This window comes from Typopeltis vanoorti, chromosome 22, assembly GCF_054136105.1.
Source record: "Typopeltis vanoorti isolate ZY-2024b chromosome 22, IOZ_Tvanoo_1.0, whole genome shotgun sequence".
In the NCBI taxonomy this organism is placed as follows: Eukaryota; Metazoa; Arthropoda; class Arachnida; order Uropygi; family Thelyphonidae; genus Typopeltis; species Typopeltis vanoorti.
In genome coordinates, this window is record NC_143570.1 from 20,126,992 (window position 1) to 20,150,697 (window position 23,706).

At 33.3% G+C, this 23,706-nt stretch overlaps 1 protein-coding gene across 2 annotated transcripts in view; it reads left to right on the plus strand.

Moving 5' to 3' along the window:
• LOC150094195 (dnaJ homolog subfamily C member 8) overlaps positions 1–23,706 on the plus strand; it is a 215,275-nt gene that overhangs the window by 135,561 nt on the left and 56,008 nt on the right. For both annotated transcript variants that reach the window (XM_090412443.1, XM_090412442.1), the window contains exon 5: positions 11,500–11,594. In XM_090412443.1, the coding sequence (XP_090268569.1) occupies positions 11,500–11,594 (95 nt within the window). The remainder of the gene's footprint in view (positions 1–11,499; positions 11,595–23,706) is intronic.

Below are 23,706 nucleotides of genomic sequence, written 5' to 3' on the forward strand. Positions count from 1 at the left end.
TAATCATTTGGTCTAAGTTATAATTAGGACTGTAAGTAATCTAAAATCTGAACTCTAATTTAATAATACTCGTGTTAAATTATAGATTAGGCCACCATTTTTGCTGTATTAAAACTATCTATATGAATTTTTTCTCTGATGATGATGTTATGAATAGAATATAGCTTTAATGTAGTTTTTTTTTTTTCACTAGAGGTCTGGCCAGTAGAATATTGGTTGATCAAATCATTGTCACTTGGGCATACTTACTGTGAAATTTGAAATGTAATATAGCTTGTCTTTGTGTGTGTGTGTGTGTGTGTGTGTGTGTGTGTGTGTGTGTGTGTGTGTGTGTGTGTGTGTGTGTGTGTGTGTGTGTGTGTGTGTGTGTGTGTACTCCAAATGACGACCTTAATATGAAGATCGAAACACTGGGAAATTAAAGTACAGTCAGGTCTCTTTTTATGCGGTAGATACATTCCACAGAAAATCGCATATAAAAAATCGCGCAAAAAAGACCTAACTTATGTTGAAAAATTAGGGATACATTCCATAATTTTCTAAAACCACATAAAACCGAAGCAATGAGTTAAAATAAACTTAAAATCACATAAAAAAGCTTATAAAAATTCAAGAAATAAGAATGCCTAAGTTTGTTTTAAAGCTTTATTCATTTAATTTTAATGAAAAGTAACAATTTTTTTTACATTTTTTTCATCAGAATTATCATTGCTATTGGACAATATTTGGCAACGTTTGCGAACTGGTGCGAAATCACTTTCGTCACTAGAAGAGAGAGTCAGTGCATCAGATCTGTATGGTAAAGGCAATGGTTCTTCACAAACAGAATTAGCTTCACCCTCGTTCTGTGCTGATTTTTTTTCTTCTGACAATGTAATCAGTGATTAAACTTTGCGATGATGATTTTACTAATTTTTTATACAGCTTGCAATATCCAGACATACAGTTCTTCAGCTCACATTGGAATTTAAAGGCTCATTTAGAATTTGTGTCATTAGCAAGAAAATGATTTTCCAATTTATTTCACAGTTCAAGATCTTCTAGAATTATATTTGCAGTGAGGGGGGACAGGTTTTCTTCTGCTTCACTATCGTTTGCTAGATCTTCGACAATATCTAAAGTTAATTGATATCCAATAATATCATCGTCACTTAAGTCGTTATCCACAAGCAGTTCATCTACATCATTCTAGCTAAATGTATCAAAACCTTCTCCACCAATTTCATGTGCCAAAGTAATGATTTCTGCTGATAATGTAGATGTTTGAATGGTTGCACTGTTTGCAACACATCCAGGTCAAGCTGCTTTCCAGCAGGCATTTAAAGTTTGTGGTCTTATTTCAGCGATAGCAGATGCAACACGATTTAAACAGTCCAAAATAGAAAAATTTTTCCAAACGTCAGTTACTATTAATGATTAATTTTCTAATTTATCCAATATAAATTTGAAACTGTGCTTAACATAATATTTTTTAAAAGTACCAATTATGCCTTGATCTAATGGCTGAATAATGCTTGTTGTATTGTATGGAAAAAACACTACCTGCACATTTGGATGTTCTAAATGTGGATGACTTGGTGCATTGTCAACAATCGAGAGCTTTTTGCTTCATATATTTGTACCCACTTCTGGTACAAAGCAATTATATAACCATTCAGTAAATACGCAGTAGGCCTTTGTATTAGCCATCGTGGTCTTAGAGATCAGTTTACTAGGAGGGGTTTCAACATTTGATCCCCTGATGCATTGCTACAAAGTAACAACTTACTCGATCTTTGCTTGCTTTAAACTCACTTGTTTTTTTCTCAGACTTTGTGATGTAAGTTTGACTAGGCATTTTCTTCCAAAATAATCCTGTTTCATCAGCATTAAACACTTGATTCGGACAATATCCACCATCTTTAATAATTTTGGCTAAACTTCTCTTGAAAATTTTTGGCAGCTGCTTCACATGCTGCTGCAACCTCGCCTGTAATCTTCATGTTATGAAGTGCTTCCTTTTTAAAAACCCGGTTAGCCATCCTTTGCTAGCCGAAAATTCTTTATCAGCCTGGGAAACAGAAGTAGATGGCTCCAATTGCTTCATCTGTTCATAAAACCGAAGAGTTTTTTGTTTAATTAAATAACCACTTATAGGAATTCTTCTTCTTTGAGTTAATTCTTCAGTCCAAATTATGAGCGCTCATTCCGTTTTTTTTCTAATAAAGCATCTCTTGAGTACAATGATAATTTGGCACTAAGTTTTGTGCCAGAAATGACATTTTTCTTATTGTAACATCATTCTTTTTAATTGCTCTTATAGTAGATTCACCTAAATTATAATGTTTACCAATTGCTGTAGATCCCTTTCCTTTTGCTAAGCGATCTAAAATTGCGATTTTCATTTCCAAAGAAATTGCTTTTCTTTGGTGCTTTTTTTTTTTCCCATTGAGCCAAATTAAATCTTTCAAATAAAAATTAGCAAAATTTAGACTCACGATAATGAAAAGACACTTACTCACATGCAAAATTAAACTTCACGGACACTCACTGCTTACACGTTACTCATGTTACGCCAGAATGTGCTGTCGCATAAAAAGAAGCCTGAGTGTAATTATTCCTAACACATTTGTAGTCTCCATAATTTTACTGAAATGAATATTGATCACCATGTAACACTAAAGGAAATGATTATCAGTATGATTCATGAAGTTAGGGGTCCCTGTTTGTGTAGAGAATCTCCTGGAGACTAGACATTTTTCATCTGTTTCTATTCTTTGCTTCCCATATTCTTCACCTCTGCTTTTCTGGGTCTGTTTTTGTTCATGTATATCCCCTGGACAACCATTATTGGGATACTGTATCCTGCCACTATGTTTACTATGCATTGGTGCTGTCCATGAATATCCCAAAATGGGGATTTTTGTATTGAATGACCACCTCGTACAGCATGATAGCTAATCCTTGATGACCCATCGAGAATTAATTAGCTAGTGGGCTTGCCTGCAAGGGTCAGTGATATTACAGTTAAGACTCCTTCCCCATTGTCTTGTGCAGGGATCCAGCATAGTCCTGCCTTTCCACTTTGGTATGTAGCCATTGCTTGCCAGGTGTGTTTTTGTGGTGGATGGAAGAGCTCTGGCACTGAATCCTCTTTCTTTTGAGTAATTCTTCAAGTATATCAAGGATCCTCAACAATGCTAAACCAAATCCAGAAATTTTATGACACACTTTCTATAATATTCCATCTTTCCTTATTATACATTCAACAGGTAAACATTCTATAAGAAAAATGTGATCCTTCTTTATCCAGAGTTCTCCAAAATCTATTAAAACTCTGTTCAGAAGATATTTTAGTCTAAACATCTGGCTAGAAACATTTATAGCAACTCATGTATTCAAAATCACTTGGTAGTGGTTACCCCCCCCCCCCCCCAGCACCTTTACATATGGGGATATTACCAATCACAGTAACTCTCACACACAAAACTTATTACTCCTCAGATTTAGCATGGGACCTCCTTGTTTCTGATGAAGTGATTTGTTCTGAATTAAAAGGTTAAGTAAGACATAAGAATTCTTCATATGTATGGATAATAGTGACTTTATACCAACCAGTAATGTGTGTATGAATGTTGAAAGTTTTGGTACCCCCAAACCTTTAACATCAGTGAAAAGAGGGTATCTCAACTACCCTTTCGGACTCTACAGACAGGGAAGTTGAGATATCCTGTTTTACTCTTCATCTTGACCACTTTACATGCATCAATTGCCAAAAATAGTCATTCTCAGATTGCTTGTGGCTCTGCCCATCATCTCTGCCTGTTTCATAAAATAGCAGTGCCAACCAAATGTACCAAAAAAAAAAAAAAATTCAAATGTGCTAATTGCAAGGGAGAACCCAGCATGCCAAAGGTAGAAGACTATGATACAGAAGTTCTGCACATGATACAGAGCAGAATATTCTGCTTTGTATTAGGAACAGAATACTTCATATCAGGAAACAAAAAAAAAAAGAGTATATCACAACTTTACCTAATGGACAACTTTTACACTGAGAGGGTAACAGTAAAGAAAAGTAAGGAGATATTAACGTGCACATCTAAGGTGTGTGTGTGATTTACCCTAAATCTCACTAGAGTGAATCAAAGAAAAAAAATGAATATGGCCTTACTTCTGAAAACATACCAGAAATGATTTATTGACAATCTCATGAGATCATTTCTCATGAAAATCCTATAGTAAGAAAAGTAATGGAAAGAGCTAAAAGAATCAAGGAACTGCCTCCAAATCACGTAATAGATATCTCTGTGCCTACTGTGGAAAATATAACTTAAAACACCCAGTATTCTGGACAGAGTTAAATTGGGTATTATGTTGGGTATAAAGAAATTATGAATGCGACTATTTTAGTCACATTCATAATCTATCTGAGCACTGTGCACCACACATACACATACCTCAAGCAGATTTCATCAGATTCAAGTGTTCTCCCCCCCCCCCCCCGACACACACAGAGTATACATTAACATGGAGTATTAATGTATATCATCTTATCTAAATTATGTTCATATTAGTTTGATTTAGTATATACAGGTACACCATAGATTTTTCAGCACTCTTGATCCCAGAGCCTTGCCAGAATAGCCATTTTACTGGACTAATAGAGGGCATGTAATAATAATTCATCAGTATGTCTTTCACCCACCAATTATATCTCTCTCCCATGTCTCTAATGCACCATGGATGGCTAGAAACTTAAATGCTAAATGTAAGTTAAACATATATTAAGTGATTAAATGAAATGCATTAATATAAATGATAATGTCATCATTTGTAAGGTCCAGTGGTGGTGGTGATGGTGTAAAGCTTATGCACAAGTCCAATCCATTTACACTGTCTGGGGCTACCCAGTTACCTAGTCAAGTAGTAACAGGAATTTCAAGTGTGCTTTCATAATTTTGTCAGGAATAAAGGCAGTGCTGGACCATCTGTTGCCAAAAATCAGTGGTGTGCCTGTATAAGATTTTAATACCTGGTTTTTATGTATTTTTCTGCACTTATTTTCTATTCTGTTTGTTTTTATCCACCTTTTGCATTTGTTTTTATACCTGTTTACTGCTTTTTTATTACTTTGTGTAATGGCACAGTATGACCATAGCTGTCCTTGCTCCATTAAACCTAAAACAAACAAACAACCAGTTGTACTTATTGAGTTAATTTTTAGTTAATTACTTCATACAGATTCTAACTTCAAAAATAGTTCAGTTCTGTAGTTTTCTTTCATTTAATCCTCTGAAGGAATGTCCAAAGCATGTCTCACATTGTCTTGTCTTGATATCTCATAATGATCGTAGCATTTCTTATGTTTTAAAAGGCGATTGTTGAAGCTCTTCTTATCTATCTATTGTAGGCACAAACTAATTTATACACCCTGGTTGTGTCAAAGAATAGAGGTTGTCCTTAGGAGAATAGATTTTATGAGTTCTGTTCAGGCTGAATGATGGTGTCACTTAATGAGCCTTCCAGCACATGCACCTGTTTGCTTCCTATAAACAGAAAATAATGAACACGGTGACATTCAAACCTTTATGGGATGGCTGCACTACATCAATGATGCCATTATCTATTTGTTCCTATGGCCCAGATACATAAGATATATTTTTATTGCATCTGAAACAGGTAGCATTCAAAAAATACTTCATTATAGAAATTATAATCAAATAACTGTTTTTTCCAGGTATGTTAGTCACATACTAGTCACTTGAAAAAAAGCCAATATTTTTTCTATTTATAAAAAATTGTTACACTTTAAGATAATACTCACATTAACAATCACTCTGTCACCTAGCATGGCAGTACAGTATCCTCAAAATGCAGACATAGGACTAGTCCTGTTTGTTGCAGTGATGCAGCTCTTGCCACAAAACTCGGTTATCTATACCGCACGTTTGTTTTCATTGGCTGTGGAAAACTCAGTGAAACTCCTGTAATATAAAATGCTATATTCCCTGTATTAAGGATATGCTTGAAAAGATTGTTAAAGTAGTAATTAATATGAATAATATAAGCATGTAAACACAAGAAAGATATTAATTAACCAAATATTTCAGTCTGGAAATAGCAGACCATCTTCAGTGGCACTACAAGAACAGTTTTTAAAAAAATACAAGGTGGAATACTAACAATAGATCATTTAAAAATAGAACAAGCCGCATGATGTTATATCACTAAGTATTAAAGGGAATATTTTTAGTTTAGTAAAAAATTTAGTTTGTATGTACCTGTATTGTTGAGGATTCTGATTTAATAAAATTGCATAGTTCAGTACATAAATTAATTGCGTAAAAATATCACTTTCTTGTACGCAACACAAAAAAAAAGTTTCACAAAATAACACAAAACAAAGTTTTTGGTTAATTAAACATCTTTCTTGTGTTTACGTGCTTATATTATTCAGTCTTTATGTCATAAGTATCCTTAAAACATCAAATAGTAATTAATATAATCTTCACATCAAAACAGCAGCTCTTATCTATTCTAAAGGCAAATTTTGACACGTATAGGAGTGTATAAAAGTGCTTTGAAGTGCCTACCATAAAATAAACTGTTGATATCATCCATTTTAAAAACTAACTACCATCATTATGACACATTATGAGTGGAAGATATGTGATGTAGACACATCTTCACATAATATTAAATGAAAGAAAGTCCATCATAACACGAAAATCTGTTAAGACAGTAATTTTTGAGTCAACATCTGCAAGGAAGCACTCCATAAATCTTGGCATTCTTAGCTACATTAATTTAACAAAAAATTGATAATGGTCATTGTAAGACCATTTTCAGTCCTACAGTTGTGAAGTATTTTAAATCCATTTCTAGATGGTATCACAAAAATATCGAACATAACTTTTGTCCATTAGTTTTTTTTTTTAACATTAGTTTGGAATTGTTTTCATAATTAATTGATTATATTATCTTTTATTCTTTGATAAGTATTTTTTGTTGTGCGTGAAGGAGGCCAGTTCAAAATTCAGTCAAATATCAGCAGTTTAATATTTTATAATATTGTTTTGTTCTTATATGTATGGTGTCGATTTAATACCATAAAATGTTAATGCAAATTCAGGTACCTGACAAATAATAGCCCAAGTAAATTATACTTGACAAGAAATTATATTCTTGTTTAATCCTCCCTCTGCATGTTAAGTCATGAAGATACTTAACATGCAGAGAGAAGATTAAACAAGAATATAATTTCTTGTCAAGTATAATTTACTTGGACTATTATTTGTCAGGTACCTGAATTTGCATTAATTTTATGGTATTAAATCGACACCATACATATAAGAACAAAACAATATTATGAAATATTAAACTGCTGATATTTGGCTGAATTTTGAACTGGCCTCCTTTGTGCACAACAAAAAATACTTATCATAGAATAAAAGATAATATAATCAATTAATTATGAAAACAATTCCAAACTAATGTTAAAAAAGAAAAAAAAAACTAATGGACAAAAGTTATGTTCGATATTTTTGTGATACCAGTACATACTATTATCACAAAATAGACGTGTAATATGCTAAGCATTATGGGACAGTTTCAATCTTTTTTGAGGTTGAATCAGTGCTGACATATTTTCCATATACAAGTAGTAAAATGATGTATCAACATTATTTTTAAAATACTTTGAATCAGAGATGTAGAAACTTTTTTATACATTTGATTACAAAGAAAATTAGACTTAACAATTGTTGTCTAATTTTGGGATAAAGGATTATTGTTTAATCCTTTATCCCAGTGTTGTTCATAGAAGTTTGCATGTGAAGTATCTTCATGACTAGGCTACTTGTATTATAAAGGCTCAAGACTTTACATCAATTGCTTCAGTATTCTAATGTTGAGGCCCCAAATGTTGAAACTGGTTAGGATATGATCCTTTTTCATAATGCATTGCAGTATACACATCTGAAAGGGACTACTGTGCATTATGGGATATCGAGGCAATTGATGTGAAGTTAATAAACTCTGCATACAAGTAATCTAGTTTAAGCTTTACATGCAACACTTGGATAAAAGAACACTTGCTTGCACTTGGATAAAAGATTAAAGAAAAAAATAATATTTTGTCAAATCTAATTTACTTTGTAACTTAGAGAACTGTCTACAAATAAATAATATAGCAATTTGGAATAGGGTTGGTGATCAGAAATCATTTAAAATTCTCATGAGTGCCTCTCTTGAAGGCAGAAAAGATGCTGATGATAGCACTAAAATATTTAGCACTGCTAATTACTTATCAAATCTCTTACCAGTTAAAAATATTATTAATCAATAGGACTATTAATAATACAGTACAAAACTCTGCCAGCATGTTCATTAATGCCAGTTGCATATTAATTACTACTCTTTTTAATATTTCATTAACTTTAACAATAATAGTAACATATTCAGTGGTAATTAGTTATTTTAATATGAACTGGAATTTAAATATTTAACCATGGCAGTAAATCAGCAGTATGTATGATCCTTATATTTAGTATATTGATAAATGTACTGATAAAATACTAATATTAAAAAATACTACTAATAATAAAATACTAATAAAAAAAGGTGGAACAACCTTTTTTTTTATTATTCACTATCATTTTGTTATTATTATTATTATTTCCTCACCCCTCCCAATAGAAACCAGCCATGTTAAAATAATCTGAATTTGCAAACTTCTTTTTAGTCTTCATGCCTTTTGCTAGTTTATGGTCTTTTTCAATATGAATGAAGCATACCACTTACAGATTTCTAAACTCGCCTTTTATTTTTAAATTTTAAGGAAACATAATGTGACATCTTACTAAAGGAAATGACAGTCAACGTTTGAAAAACTGTAAAAAACGATTTTTTGCCTCCTACATTTCAACCTTGTTACTAGGACATCATCAGGGGGAATTGAAAAGGAAATAGTAAAACAACATTCAAACTGACAAGTTCATATAGTATGTATTTACTACTTCAGTCACAGCTGTGTAAGTAAAAGGAAAACACTATTAGAGTTCAAAGGAAACAAATGATAGTAACGTTAATTTAATACTTAAGTTCTACATATATCACTTAAAAAAAGTATGGACAATTGATCATGATTACTTTTCAGAACTTAGATACAGGCATATGATCAGAGTAAGTGAGAATTGAGCAACGTCGTAAAGTTTTACATTCATCCAGGAAGAGAATGAATTTAAATATACTCTAGTGGAGTGGGAAGGAAAATGTAACAAAAAAAAAAAAAAAATTGAACAAGCAAGGCCAGATTCATCTGGCCTTGCTTGTTCAATTTTATGTAACCAGTGTATTAACACAACTGTTCATTGTTTCTTTTGAAGTCTAATAGTATGGTAAAAACAGCATAAACAGCTGTGAACCAAGGCTTACAGTAGTAAACGTGCTATGTAGGATTTGCCAGTTTGAATGCTGTTTTACTATTTCCTTTTTTATCCTCTCTAATTATGTCCTTGTAGCAAGGATAAAATACAGAAGACAGTAAATCAACAGAACACTGGTAGCCTTATCCCTTGCTGTGTGCCTTAATGTTCCAGACTACTCTGTGGATTCTTTCCACTACTTTCAGATGTGCATTAGTCAGATCTGACATTTCTCCCATCAGAAGCAAGACCTTCAATACCTCTCTAGACAGTCTGTTTCTCAAAAATTTCTTACTCTTATTCACTTGCTGCCTGATAACCACTCTGACTTTCATTTTTTTATCTTTGAAGGTTGATTTCCAGCAGCTTAAATACCCAAAAAACAATGAGTTTGTATCCTTCAGTGTGCACAACTTAAACATGGCTTCCCTATCCCAATTCTTCTGATCTAGCTGGAATAGATGCTGAAATCTTTGCCATCAGCAATTATCCTCTGCAAATTGTCCATCAACAACAATTAGTGATAATCCTTTCTACTCTCAATACTGTTTTTTTTTTCTTAACCAATTCTTTCTTCAAATATACTGTGAATGTCAGTTTCCTCTTGTTAACTAGAACCATAACCCACTTCATTTTCTGTGGAATATCCTCCATCCATCCATTCTGATTGAAATTTGGTACAACATGAGTTCTGCATAAGTTGATCTCTACAAATAATGGTTTCTCAGAGTTCCTATATGTTTGCACCAGACAAACTTACTCAAAGCACATTCTTGTGATTGTCTCCTTGATATCATTCCCATGCTATCAAATCTCTATGAACTGTGATTCTCTTCAATAGAGAATGTGTTCTCTCTATGGACCTGTTCCTTACCTGATTCATCTCCTTGAAATCTGTTTAAATAATTTGAACAAAATGTTAGTAAAATTAACTTCCCCAAACTATGGAGAATTTACTCCCATTACCCCCCCCCCCTACACACACACACTCCTTCATAGGATACATTTCATTAGTTTGGTATAAATCCTCATTGGTCATGATCTTTTTAGATGTTCTGCTTTAAATATTTTCTTCATACATGGTAGCAAATCTGATTTCAGAGTAGTGCATCTAATGTCACTTTATTTAATACAGTTAGAACATAAAGGAATGAAATATTTATGTTGACAGTTCATTTAGACTTAGAATTTAATGGAACATTTCTTAATGCATTTCTGTTCTTAAACAGTATAAACCTAGGAACTTTTTTTGGAAAAAACACCCCAATAATTTATTTGCAAGAAATATCTATGATAGTATGTGATTTAATAAATTATTTTATAAAAATATAAAGATAGGAATATAAAAAGCTGAAAGATCATTGGTAAGTGAGGAGATGCAGACGGTTTTCCATCAACTTGCACCTCTTCCATCCCATCTAAACCCTTTCAAACATGTTTCTTTCTTGATTACATTTTCATTTAATCATTCAGTGTACCAGCTACACTGAATGATTAAATGAATGAATAAAGAGACTGAGGCATTATACAAGCAATGCCTCAGTCTCTTCATATAGCATTTCAACAGTTACAATAGATGAAACAATGTGAGTAAAGTTGTTTCATCTATTGCAACTTTTGAAATACTGTATAAAGAGACTTGAGGACATTGCTCAAGGCTTATGCACAAAATAGTTAAATGAAAATATAACAGGGATGAAAATACTAAGTTTGAAAGGCTAAAGAAGTCTTTGTGTCTTATCTTTTGATCCCTCCAACTTATATTTTCCAGTCTTTATATTTTTATTAATAATTTATTCTATCTATTTATTGGGAGACTAATTTATGAATTAGTCTCAAATTTTTTAATGCACTTTTAAGCTCTCATTCCTTTATGAGTTTAAACAAAGTGAATGGACAGGCCACACGGAAGTGTGAAGCTTAAATCCCATGCTAAAAATTCTCACTCGTTGGCCTTTATTGGATTTTTTTTTATATAATGCATATATTACAAAATTAAAAGATTACCTTGACATAAGTAAAAGAAATCAAAGTTGAAAGTTAAGAAAAAGCTTTTCATAAAGTTCTATTGATCACTTTTTGTATTTTGCAGTAATTAACAAGGCTTATAAAACATTGGAAAATGAGGAACTGCGTAAGAAAGCATTAGAAATAGTTGAAGAAGCAAAAGGAAGGACAGATATGATGGTAAAATATAGATTTTCTTGAATTCCCAAAAGGAAGCAGTTCATTTTGATATGAGTTTAAAAAAAAAAAAAAAAATGAAGAACTGTAATATATGGAAATTCAGATCACTTCATCTCTTTAAAAGATAGCTGTAGAGGGGGGGGGAGAATATAAATCCATTTGTATTACAGTAGGATTTTTATAGAATCTAATAAATGATATACAACGCTTGATGTGTATATCATTTGTTTTCATATCACACACATACAGTATATTATAGTTGTCAAAATTAAACTTGTGCAGTTCTATCCTTAAACTGTATAATCCTAGGTGCTTTTTGTGGGAAATAACATCCATAATAGCAAATTAGTTTCAATGTAAGTAAAGCTGTTTCATCTATTGATGATTAACTTTTGATAGTACTTATAATATTTTATTTTCATTTTTTGTGATGAATCTGTGATTGAAAGATGCAGAATTTCTAGGTAACTTGTAATCAAAATATTCAAACTAAGGTTTTTTTTTTTTTTTATTAATAACTAAAGAAAATCAAACACCTAGGTTTAGTGAGTTACCTAAGTAATTTAGCTAAGGAAGAAATATTAATTGGAAGAAATTAATATGTCAAATAACAGATTAAGCTTGCATTTCAGTAAGGATCTGACTGCAGCAGTCCACTTAGTGTTGGTCATTTTCCTTTGGGTCTTTTCCTTTTCTTCTTAGCATCATACTTCTTGAACTAATCTTTTCTCTCACATTCTTAAGTGTTAATACTATTGGTTCCTTACTAATATCCCTGTTTCTAACATGATTCTGTCATTGATCTTGTCACTACTTCTTAAATTTATTCAGAACTTTATTTGTGGTCTTTAATCTTCAAGCAGTTATGTCTAACCTGTCATTCATATCCATAAATTAAAATCAGTTTGAACACCATTTTCGGCATTGGTGGTTTTGTGTTTTGGCCAATTTCTCCTGTACTCCATATAATTTTGACATCTCTTTCTCTTTGGCTCTCCTATGCCAGCATTTTGTCTTGAACCTACAAAGGTTTGTAGGTTCACCATTGAGGATTCAGTTAGTTTGCTCTAGTCTTGCATATTCACTTTCTTTTATTGCTGATTTTCATATTATGTTACAGCATTTTAGCCGAAGTGCTTTCCTGAAGGCTTGTAGTGGATATATTTAATCATAAAACATTTTCATGAAGCAAAGAACTTATTTTGATACTTGATTTTGATATCTGTTTAATGCTCCTTTTCTTCTTGTGATCTCTAGAGAGGATAAATGACAGAAATAGCCTACAATTCTCCCTTGAACTGACTTAACATCAAAACCTTATCCTTAATTCTAACTGCTGACTTAAGACCACATAATGATTAGCATTTTGAACAGCTTTTCTCTTAGCATCTTCTCTTCCTTTCTCAGTTACAGACTCTTCTTATATTCCCATGATATATTGACTGTTGTCATAATGTAAACATTTTGTCTTAATAACTGCTATTTGATCAAAATCCATGTTGTTCTTCTCCAAGTTTCTCCTTATGCTTATATATGTCTTACCTGGAACGTTATAATTTTCACATTCAGTTTTATCTCCCTTTTTTATATAAATTTTATCTCCCTTTTTTATATTATAAGAGCTTTACTCTGGCCATTTAGAATTCAAATTTTGTCTGAACCTCCTGAATTATGCAGTGTTGCTGCTGCAAAAATTTTTTACTTCCATATTTCAGTATTTTTGATAACCTTTTCTACAATACAGACATGCATTGCATTCCTCTTGGGCATTTTTTTCACCATTGTATTTGCTGCTTATTTTAATTTTTCAGAATAATCACTCTAGGCATTCAAAATTTCTTACCTTCAGTTTTTATGTTAGCTTTCTAATCTGATTGAAGGAAACAGTTACCCACCTGTTTCCTTCTATTTCTAAATTGTTGTTTTTCTTCAATAACCTGAATGATTTGATGCCTGTATGATTTATACTTGCATTGTTATACAGAGCTTTTTTTCATTTTTGTCTGTATTTTCTTGGGGCATGCTGGCTGCCTTATTGAGAATTTTTGCTATGATTTTTTGTTTTTTTTGACTTTTGACTGCCTCTAATGTCTTGAGTCCTTTGTGAATTTATGATTTTTCTTTCTTGCAAATATCTTCACCCCCTATGGCTATTACTGAATTATCACTCAGCATTTTCATTAGATTTTACCACCTTATCTCTGAAGTTTGGTTATTGTTTTCAAAGTTTCATTTTTTTCCTCCATAATATTTCTATATTTGAGTCTACAGTTTACTTCTGAAAGCTCTTCAGCTTTTACAGGTAAACTATACATATTTCTCTTTTCAGGGTGATTGATGTGACCTCAATAAAAGGTGAAATTGATCTAGATAGTAATCCTTCCCATAAAGTTTTTGCATTATGAGATACTGAGGCAATTATGTGAAGTCAGCGACTTCGATACACAAGTAGACTATTGAAGATAGTATCACAAACTTTGCTTGCACTTGGATAAAGAAGTAGACAAGAACATAATATTGTAATGAATAGTGCTCATTCCAAGTTGAAATCTAGCAGGTGTTTGCAATTTTTTAATTAGTCCTGATCTTTTCTCCATATTTTCCTAAACTTTCTGTATGCCTGAGCATGGTAAGGAAGGAAAATCAGATTATGAGAAGAAATTAGTCAAGCAAGCCAATATTGTGGAATCCGAAAGAATTATTTCCCTATACAAAAAAGTAAAAAGGAAGAATGAGTATGAAAGGATAACTTTAATAAACACTGATGGTAGGGAGTTGACCAAAGCAGAAGATACAGTTGAAATACTGAGTGATCACTTTGCTAATCATATCAACCAGGTAGAGATTATACAGTTATCAATAGATACCCCCAGTAAAGGTATATTGATTGAAGATGTTTAAGATATTAAGAAATCTCACTGGGAATACACCCACAGGATTGGATGAGATATCTGCTCATGTTTTACAGGAAAGTGCAAGATGAATGGCAGTGCACCTAACTCAGCTGTTTATCTCAGTATTATCAGAGTCCTTAAGGAATGGAATGAAGGTAAGATAGTTCCATTATATAAAGGAAGCTCCAATAGCAGATGATAGACTGATACCTCAGGATGTGGTTAAGTTATTAAAAGCTGATTTAAAGACAGGATTCAGGTATGGGTGGATAAGAGGACCAGCACAGCTTTGTGAAGAGTAGGGCTTAGTACTTTATTCACTTTCTACAATAAAGTGACAGTTGAGCTACATAAGGGACATGGCTACATTTCAATATTGGTGGACTTTACACAGGTATTTGACATGATACCACACGAAACCCTATGACAGGTTGAACAAACAGAGCTGGACTTGAAGTTTGTGACATGAGTAAAAAGGGTAACTGATGGACAGATATCAGAGAGTAGTATATGATGGAGTTCTATACAAGGAAAAGCAGATGACTAGTGTATGCCACAGTACTGTACATGAGCTGCTGCTGTTTATTTTGTATATTAATGTTGGGAATGATTTGAATATCCAGTTATTTGCTGATGATGTTAAACTGGGCAGAGCAGTGGTGATGTAGAGATCCTGCAGGTTGATCTAAAAACTGGTAGTTTGGGCAAAGATAACAGCTGCTATTTCAGTGTGCCACAGTATAAAGTTATGCACTTTGAGATAAACAGTATGGCTGTGTGTTACATAAATTGAACTGCACTGATAGAAATTGATGAGGGTCAGGATTTAGGAGGAATGTTGGATTGAGCTGAATGTCAGAGGATGTAACACAAAAGTGGATGATATAGATCAAAGGATGACTTGGATATTAAGAAGCACTCTGAGTTCAGAGATAAGGAAGTTATTGTCCCTCTTTATAAAGCCTTAATACAATTAATTACCATCTGTACTCTTGTGCACGGATTTGGTCACTTGACTTTCTTGGAGATGTGAAAGTGGTGGAGAGGATTCAAAGACAAACCAGAATGGTTACTGGTTTGTTGAATAATTTGTTGAGTGACTGATTTGTTGACTTTTCTAAATATTAGCTAAACTTAGCTAATATTCAGAAAAGTGGGATATGATAGAAACATATGTTTCAGTATATGACTGGATGAGACAGAACAAGGGATTACTCTTGAATATTGTGTAAGAGTGGGATCAGCAAGGATGTATAAGGACTCTTTTTGTTTAATGTGTGGTAAATGAGTGGAACGATTGCCTTGAGTTACCTGTACCTTGTCAAAGGAGGTATGATAAAGTATGTCAATAACAGTTGTTATTGGCCTTTCATAATGAGTATTCAGACTTCATGTATGAATTAAATTATATCCACCTGTGAACTCCTATATATATGAATTGCCAGAAATTCCTAAAAATAATATCATTCTGACCCATATTGAATAATATAGATAGCCCTATGTATAAATCATCAGCAGATTTATTTATGTATAATTCAGTCAAATATTTAGCACAACACTGATGGTCTGCCTAAACACACTGCATCACATGTTAAAAACTCAGTCCGTTTCAAATCATTAATTGGGAAACTGAAATTGCAACTGACTGCTGTGCTTTGACTATGTTTTGCTAGTAATATATATTCTGCCAGAAGAAACATGAATAACTGTAATAAAAAAAAAAAATAATAAATTTCCACCTTACATCACTGCTTAAATAGTAACATATTATTTTTTTATGGCCTAACAAAATCTGCCTCCAAATTGTAGGCCTAGCCAGAGACTCACTACTTTCACCCCTCTAACTTTTTTAATGGAGTTGTTTTAGGAAAAAAAAGTACTAATAAGCTAGGGAATCACTACTTTCACCTCTCTAACTTTTTTTAATGGAGTTGTTTTAGGAAAAAAGCAATAATCACCCTGTCTACATCCTTTTGGTTGCATTATTTAGCTAATGTTTACTATTAGCCACACAGTTGGGATATTAGATATATTTTTATATGTTACAGTTAAACATCCTAAACTCTAAAATAAAATATCTGGTAAAAATAGAAAGCAATCACTATTAAGTAGTTAGTGATTAAGTAGATTTACATCTTCTTTGAACCTCTGTAGCTAAGTTGGTATGATGTCTTTTGGTTGGAAAAAACCTGGGTTTGAATCCAGTATAGGACACAGAGAACCTTTACTATAAGGACTTTTCACTGAAGGTGAGTAAGTTCAAAAAACCCTGCTACTTCCATAGCAGGGTTTTTTTCTCCCAGAAACTCCAGTTTTTCATCCTACAAAACAGGCAAACCAACCAAGAAACACAAGCAACTAACAGACATCAGCACACTGACCTCATAGTCCTAGTTTATTTACCCATAATCTCAAATAACATAATTTCATCTTCATCTAATAAATTCATCTTCACAAACAAAGACTTTAATGATCACTGGCCATGAATTGTCATCATGCCCGAGATGTATGAGGATTTGGCAGTTTGAGTATTTTTCATGTGCATGTGCATAGTAATTTGTTTACGTAATGATATATTAATAAATTTATAGCAGAAATAAATTTTTCGTATCTTTTCCTTTATTGGAAAAAAAAAAATACAAGTAGAGTACTTCACAGTAACTATAAGTAAACCCATCAAAACAAAGTTTTTGCTTAGCAGTTTTGCACATTACAACACAAGGAGTAGCCTTGTTACAATATATACACTTATGTAACATAGGGATATACTGTATTTACTCAAATATAACTCGCACTTGTTTTCCCAAAATTAAAGTTACAAAATCATGGTGCAAGATATATGCAGGGATTTTTGGAAACTAAAGTATTCAGGAAAAAACTGAAAATGAGTATGACTTACCAAGAATCTCCTATTCACTATCACTACCTCTGGCCTCGAGCAGTTTCCTTGTGTGCATTGTCAAAGTTATCTATGCAAAAATAGCGTCATCTTCTCTCCCATTTGAGGGCATTAGAGATGCCAGTTTTTCAAAAAAAAACTCTTGGCAAGTATTCTGGTGAAATCATTTCCCAAGCTTTCAAAAATCCAGTTGCACAACAGTTCCAATGATGGTCTCTTAATCTTCCTTGCCAGAGTCAGATCACAGCCTCTTGCTGCCATCCACTTTGTATAGAATTTTTGTACATAATCCTTGAATGGTTTGTTTACCAATACATTCAAGGGCTGTAGACAAGGTGTAAGACTACCAGGAATAATGACCACATTGGTCATCATATCCAAAAGTTGTTTTATTATTATTAATGAACAATCCTTCATGAATGACTAATGAGAAGAGGAAGCAGAGTATGAAACGGACAGCAATGATAAGCCAGTAGAGATAGAGCAGCTATGAAGACGTGCATATGATTGGTGCAGTATTAAAAAAAGATCATGCAACTCAATGACAAAGGCAAGCCAACAGTTGTTGAGTTGAATTGATTCTCTATATTTTTTACTTTTAACATCATGTTCACAGCAGGGTGGTGTTTCACCTGTTTATCGTTCCAATGGGACTTCTCATTACCATTTGTGTACTGCATCGTGCTGGCTGGCTCAACTGACACAAAGTTTCAACCTTTCGGTTGAATTTTATTGCTGCTTGTTTGCATGCCTCTTCCACGTCAGGCTGGCAGGCAGACTCACACACAATACAGCATGTTAGTTTCAATTTGAAAATTTCAAATGCAGTCGAACAAACACTTATTTCATGTAATTGAAAATTTGGACAATAGTTTTTAGTTAGATACTGTGTTTGGTGGTATAACATGCAATTTTGCTCTAGTCTATACAGCATAGTGATTCATGTGATTCATTAGTTAGTGCTGTTTTTATCCCAGTTGTCTCTAATTGCACTATTTGTTGACAAATATATTACACTGACTGCAAATGTCTCTGTACCTTATTCAGTGATACAATAAGACTACTTGTTTTTCTTGCATCTGCAGCATAGTCGCTGTTGGGAAGGGCATGCTGTTTACTGTGGTGATCAAGTTACTTTCTCCCCAACGTGAATGTGTTTAAACTTTTCTTTGTGTGCGAGATATATGCAAAACTTTTAATTTCTTTTTTCGTAAACTAAAATCAGGGGTGAGAGTTATATTATAGTAAATGTTGTATATGTAGTATTTTCTCTGTAGGAGAAACTATTTTCAAGGGCCAGCAAACTGGAAACCATTAACTAATGATTGTTGTGTTTGAATTATACTTGATAAACAACATTCATTATTGTAATGTTTTTATTTAAAATAGCTATTTAATTAACCATTACAAAATGTGTTAGAAAATACAAAGTTTGATTCATCTTAGATATGCTAAAGTGTTATGTGAATAAGCGTTATGCAGTTATCAGACAGATTTGTAATAGAAATAAGAAAAAGTTTGCATTTATCAGACAAGCATTATATAATTAACTGTTACAGTGTACCTAAATATCCACACAAAAATATAGCATAAAAACATTAGCACATAGAGCTAGAGCCATTTGCTTTCATACTATAAAAAATTCATTCCATCTTAAACATAGTGTAATTGTTGGCCTGGTTGGCCGTATGGATATTGTATTCACTCACCAACTTACAAACTGTTGATTTGAATCCTACTATGAGTGTGGGTGTTTAGGTGATAGAGGGCTGTCATTACCCAGTGTCTGAGATGACCTCCACCTGCTTATTGGAGGCTTTAAGTAGTTTGTGCAAGTTCCATGTTTAGTCTCTAGAGCAGAATTTTCATATTGCGTTACCTTTAGCCTGCCTACTGTATTAAGCTAATGTACTATGAGCTTTACAATCACTCATAGTGGAATTCACATTAAAAAAAAGTTTCACAAATAATAGAATCCTACCAAAATTAAACCTTCTTTCCTGACAACCTAATCTATTAGAAACATGCAAACCACTAGTAGTTTGATACATTAGGAGTACTTCTGAAAGAATGAAAATAATACTTTACAAATTTCATGTAAATTACTTGTAAATCTCTATTCAAACTAGCTATTCTTATTGGCTTCCCTATAGATGAAATCCCTCTGGCAACTAGTAGCAGTAGTGTACAGGATATGCTGCAAACATAAATTTGCTTATTCTGTATAGTCTAGCAAATATTCATCTAAAAAAACACTACAAATATGTTTCACTTGATATTTAAAATAATAATAATAATAAAAAAAGCACTACATTAAAATTATCTTGCTTCAGGAGAGAATGCTTATCCTGGAAATCTTTTAATGTAATTCCCACCTGCAAAAGGTTGCATACTTAGTTATCTTTCCTTTTCAGTTTTTACTTTATATACATTTTTTTAAATGTGATCTTGGAAACCCTCTAGGGATCAGACATGGCACTTTCCCAAACTACTTCAGGTCTCTAATAAATGAGTAGTTTCACATCAGGTGATGAAATTCATCTTTTATCTAACACATTCACAAACATCCATGCACATTGTGAGATTCGACCCCTCAGCCATTCAGGCTGATGATATGCTGATTATTAGTGTTATTATTCTACAGACCATTCTTGATTTAAATAATGGATGCAAAGAAATTGCTAAAAATGTGAGAGAATGACATCCTCTGCCAGAAAATGATGAAACCAGCCAATCTTGACTGGAACCATAAGGGTGCAGTCAGGATATGAGCTTGAATACTTTGTGTTCTTCATCAGTTCAGCATTGTATTCCTTTATTTTTCACATTGGGATTGCTCTAACCTTGAAACTGCCTCAATAACTGGAGGCAAAATATTAGCATTGTACAGAACCTCCATGCAGTCCAAAGATTCCTCATGGGAGACCAACACTGTTGCTTACACAGTACCTATCAAATCTCACCTTAAATTCATTTACTGAACTGACAAAGCAATACTTGCAGAAAGAGATAGACTGCCTCTGGCAATCCTTACAAAGATCGCTCAGTAAATCGCCTGTTTTATTTCTGTTACCTCATTACCACTAGTATTTATTAGTTATCCTACTGTAATCATTTTCCTTTTGCTTACCAAAGGATCCTTTTGTCATTTCTGTTGGCCTGCTAGTTTACTCTTATAAACTGATTTTCCCTTTCTTATTATGCTGATGACTACTTATCAATGCTGCTCATGCATTTAATTCCCACCTAATTTATCTTCCTGACCCTTGGTATGCATTCTGATACTGCTCTTGCATCCTTTTCTTCCAGGTTCTTTTGCTATGGCATTGATCCAAGCTGTCTTCTCATGTTTGCCCACTTCTCTGGACTACACAATTGCTCTGCCAAGTCAGTGGTAATGTACTTATTTTAGTTATGGATAAAGTCAGCAGTTAGAATTGAAGGAGGTACAGCAAAATGTTTGATGTTAAATCAGGTATGAAATAAGGGTGTACATTACATTGTCTTCACTGTTATTTGTCATCTGTATGGATTATGCATTATGAAGTAAAGTGGTATTAAACCTGATATCAGAATTGAAGATATTAATCTCAGCTCTTTACTTTATGCAGATATTATATATCTAAATAAATTCAGTACCAGTCTGCCAGATTCCTTTACTAAATTGAATAACTGCTGTAATAAATTTGGTATGAAAATCAGTAAAAAATAAAGAAAACAGTGAAAATAGGAATGTTGAAAACGTTAACTGCATCCTGAATGGGGAGAACCTATAGAACAAGTAAATCATTTCAGCTATCAAAAATCAAAATCAGCTAACACTTTTTATTCTCTCATAGGAAGTAGACAATGCCATTTTAGCCCAATCTAACTTAGAGACTGCAGAGGCAGTTCAATCTCTGCCAGTAGCCAATCAGATGTAGCTGGCCTGGGACTATCACTAATTATACACTGTGTTTGGTGAAGAGAGAGAGAGGCATCTGACAAGTGCAGCCATCTCATGGTCCCTAATCCCAAATTGACTAACTTAGGAAATTAGTCAAAACTCTAAACTAGCTATATACAAGACAGTGTTCAAACCAATTTTAACTTAGAGATCTGAGAACTGGGTAAAAAATACAATCCTTGATCAAAGTCTACAGATATGAGAGTTCTTAGAAATATTAGTGGAGTCAATAGATAACATCAATGGCAGTATCATATTGAAAAACTTTAGGATATTAGGAAACAACTTGACATTGTTAGCATTCAAGAATGCGTTAGCTGATCTAATATCAGATGGTATGGCCACTTAAACAGAATGCTAGAGAAAAGATTAGCAAAGCAATTGTTCTTTGCCTGGATGGCAGGAAAAAGACCTGGAGGAAAATCAAGATCTAGTTGGATTGATGCAGTAAAAAGTGCCTTAGAAGACAGAATCATAACATCTTATTATATTGGAGTCTTAACAGATAACATCAATTTGAAGAAAAACTGGATAGGAAATTAGTAATGATGTAGCTTTTCATTTAGTGCTATCAATGATATCCTGACACGTATCCCTTGAGGATACATATCAGGAATTTGATGATGATTAGTAATTCGGTATATTTAATAACAGACCTTTAGAACATTTATATGTATCAAGGTTTGTGGTAAGTCCAGATACCTAGAGCAACTCACTGCATGTCTTCTCTAGTCTTTTCCAGAAAGACATCAGAAGAATCCTACATAGCTTTGATACCAGCAAATCTTGTGGCTCTGTGTATTTGTATTGTTTTCAATACTCCAGAATTAGCAGCCATTCTGTATTTTTCTCTAGCCTTTCAGACTTTTGTGGCATTTACCTTACATCATGGCAGCAACCCTATTTTCAGCTCATCCCAGAAACAGATAAATTGTTCATTAGTGGGTCTCCAATCATCAACCTTCTGTTTTTGTTATCTGGAAACTCACTGATTAAAGATCACCAGTATGGATTCCACCACCATCTTGCAAGCACTTCTTTTGGAGAAAGTCATGTGGTCATTCTTGACCTTTCCAGGCATTTGATCAAGTCTGGCATAAAGGCCTGCTTACCACATTTTCCATCTTATGTCTGACTTTCAGCCTTTGCAAGTCAGTTCTCCTTGTCACAAAAGAAATTGTATTGCCAGTGACAATCCTCTTTCTTTGGAAAACCTAGGTTAGAATCCTATTAAGTATAATAGAACCTTCATAAAATCTTTCCATCCGAAAGCGAATGAGCTGCTCTCGTACAGAAGCAGTACAGGAGTTTTTCATCATACAAAACAGGCAGTCTTGCTAGAACACACAATTAACACACCTGATACATTGGCCTCATAGACTTAGTTACTTTTCTATAATTCAGAACTGACCGACCAAACTTACCTGGTTGTTGATTGTGTCATTGTGGATGGTATCCTCTCTCACAGGTTCACTTGAGTCATTTATCATAGACAATTTTGTGGTTATTTTCATTTTTTGGGTGGGGGACAGGATGCAAGGCTGCTTCAACTTAAAAAAAAAAAAAAAAAACGGCTTCTCTGTGGAAAATTTCAGTTTCTGGTCCCATGAAAATTATATAAACATTTTGATCTGTGCTAGTCACTTATTAAATCAGATAATTTCTCAATTATCTGACCCTTGGTTAACCATTCCTTTAATGGATTATTGTGTCACCTGTATACATTCAGTTAACTATATGCATAGTTAACCAGCCAGTTGATCGCTTAGTGTGATTTGATAATTAATGGATTACTGTATGCCAACATATCACACACCACAACACTGACATACAGCAATCCATTAGTTATCCAATTATCTTGAACTACATAAAAGGATTTGTGTTGTTTGAAATTACAGCTAAAGTAACCAAAATTGTGAGGCCAATAAATTGTTAATAGCATGCTTTCCTCTGTCTGCTTAGCCTGTTTTTGAGGATGAAAAACAAGTTTCTTGCAGGAAAAACTCCTGCAATTCATGTGAGACTGGCTAACTTACCTTTGTTCAAAAGCTCTTATAGAGGTTCCTTGTATTTTAGATGGTCTTCAAAACCCATATCTTTCCAACAAAAAGGGCATCATTCCTTATCTGAATTGTAGAGGCTCTATGACATAGGAGCTAATGTGCATTACTTGCTACAGCATATATATATTGAGAAAAAAAAATGTTTTTCTTGAATAGTTGGAGGTTGGTAGTTCTTTGGAAATACTAGTTGAAAAAACTATGCTAGAGAATAAAGCTTAATAAAGAGCAACCTAAATGCTTACTCCTGTCTAATTTTGTGTGCAAGTTTCCAGTCTCAGTGTGCATTTGCCTATGCTTACAATAGGGAAAG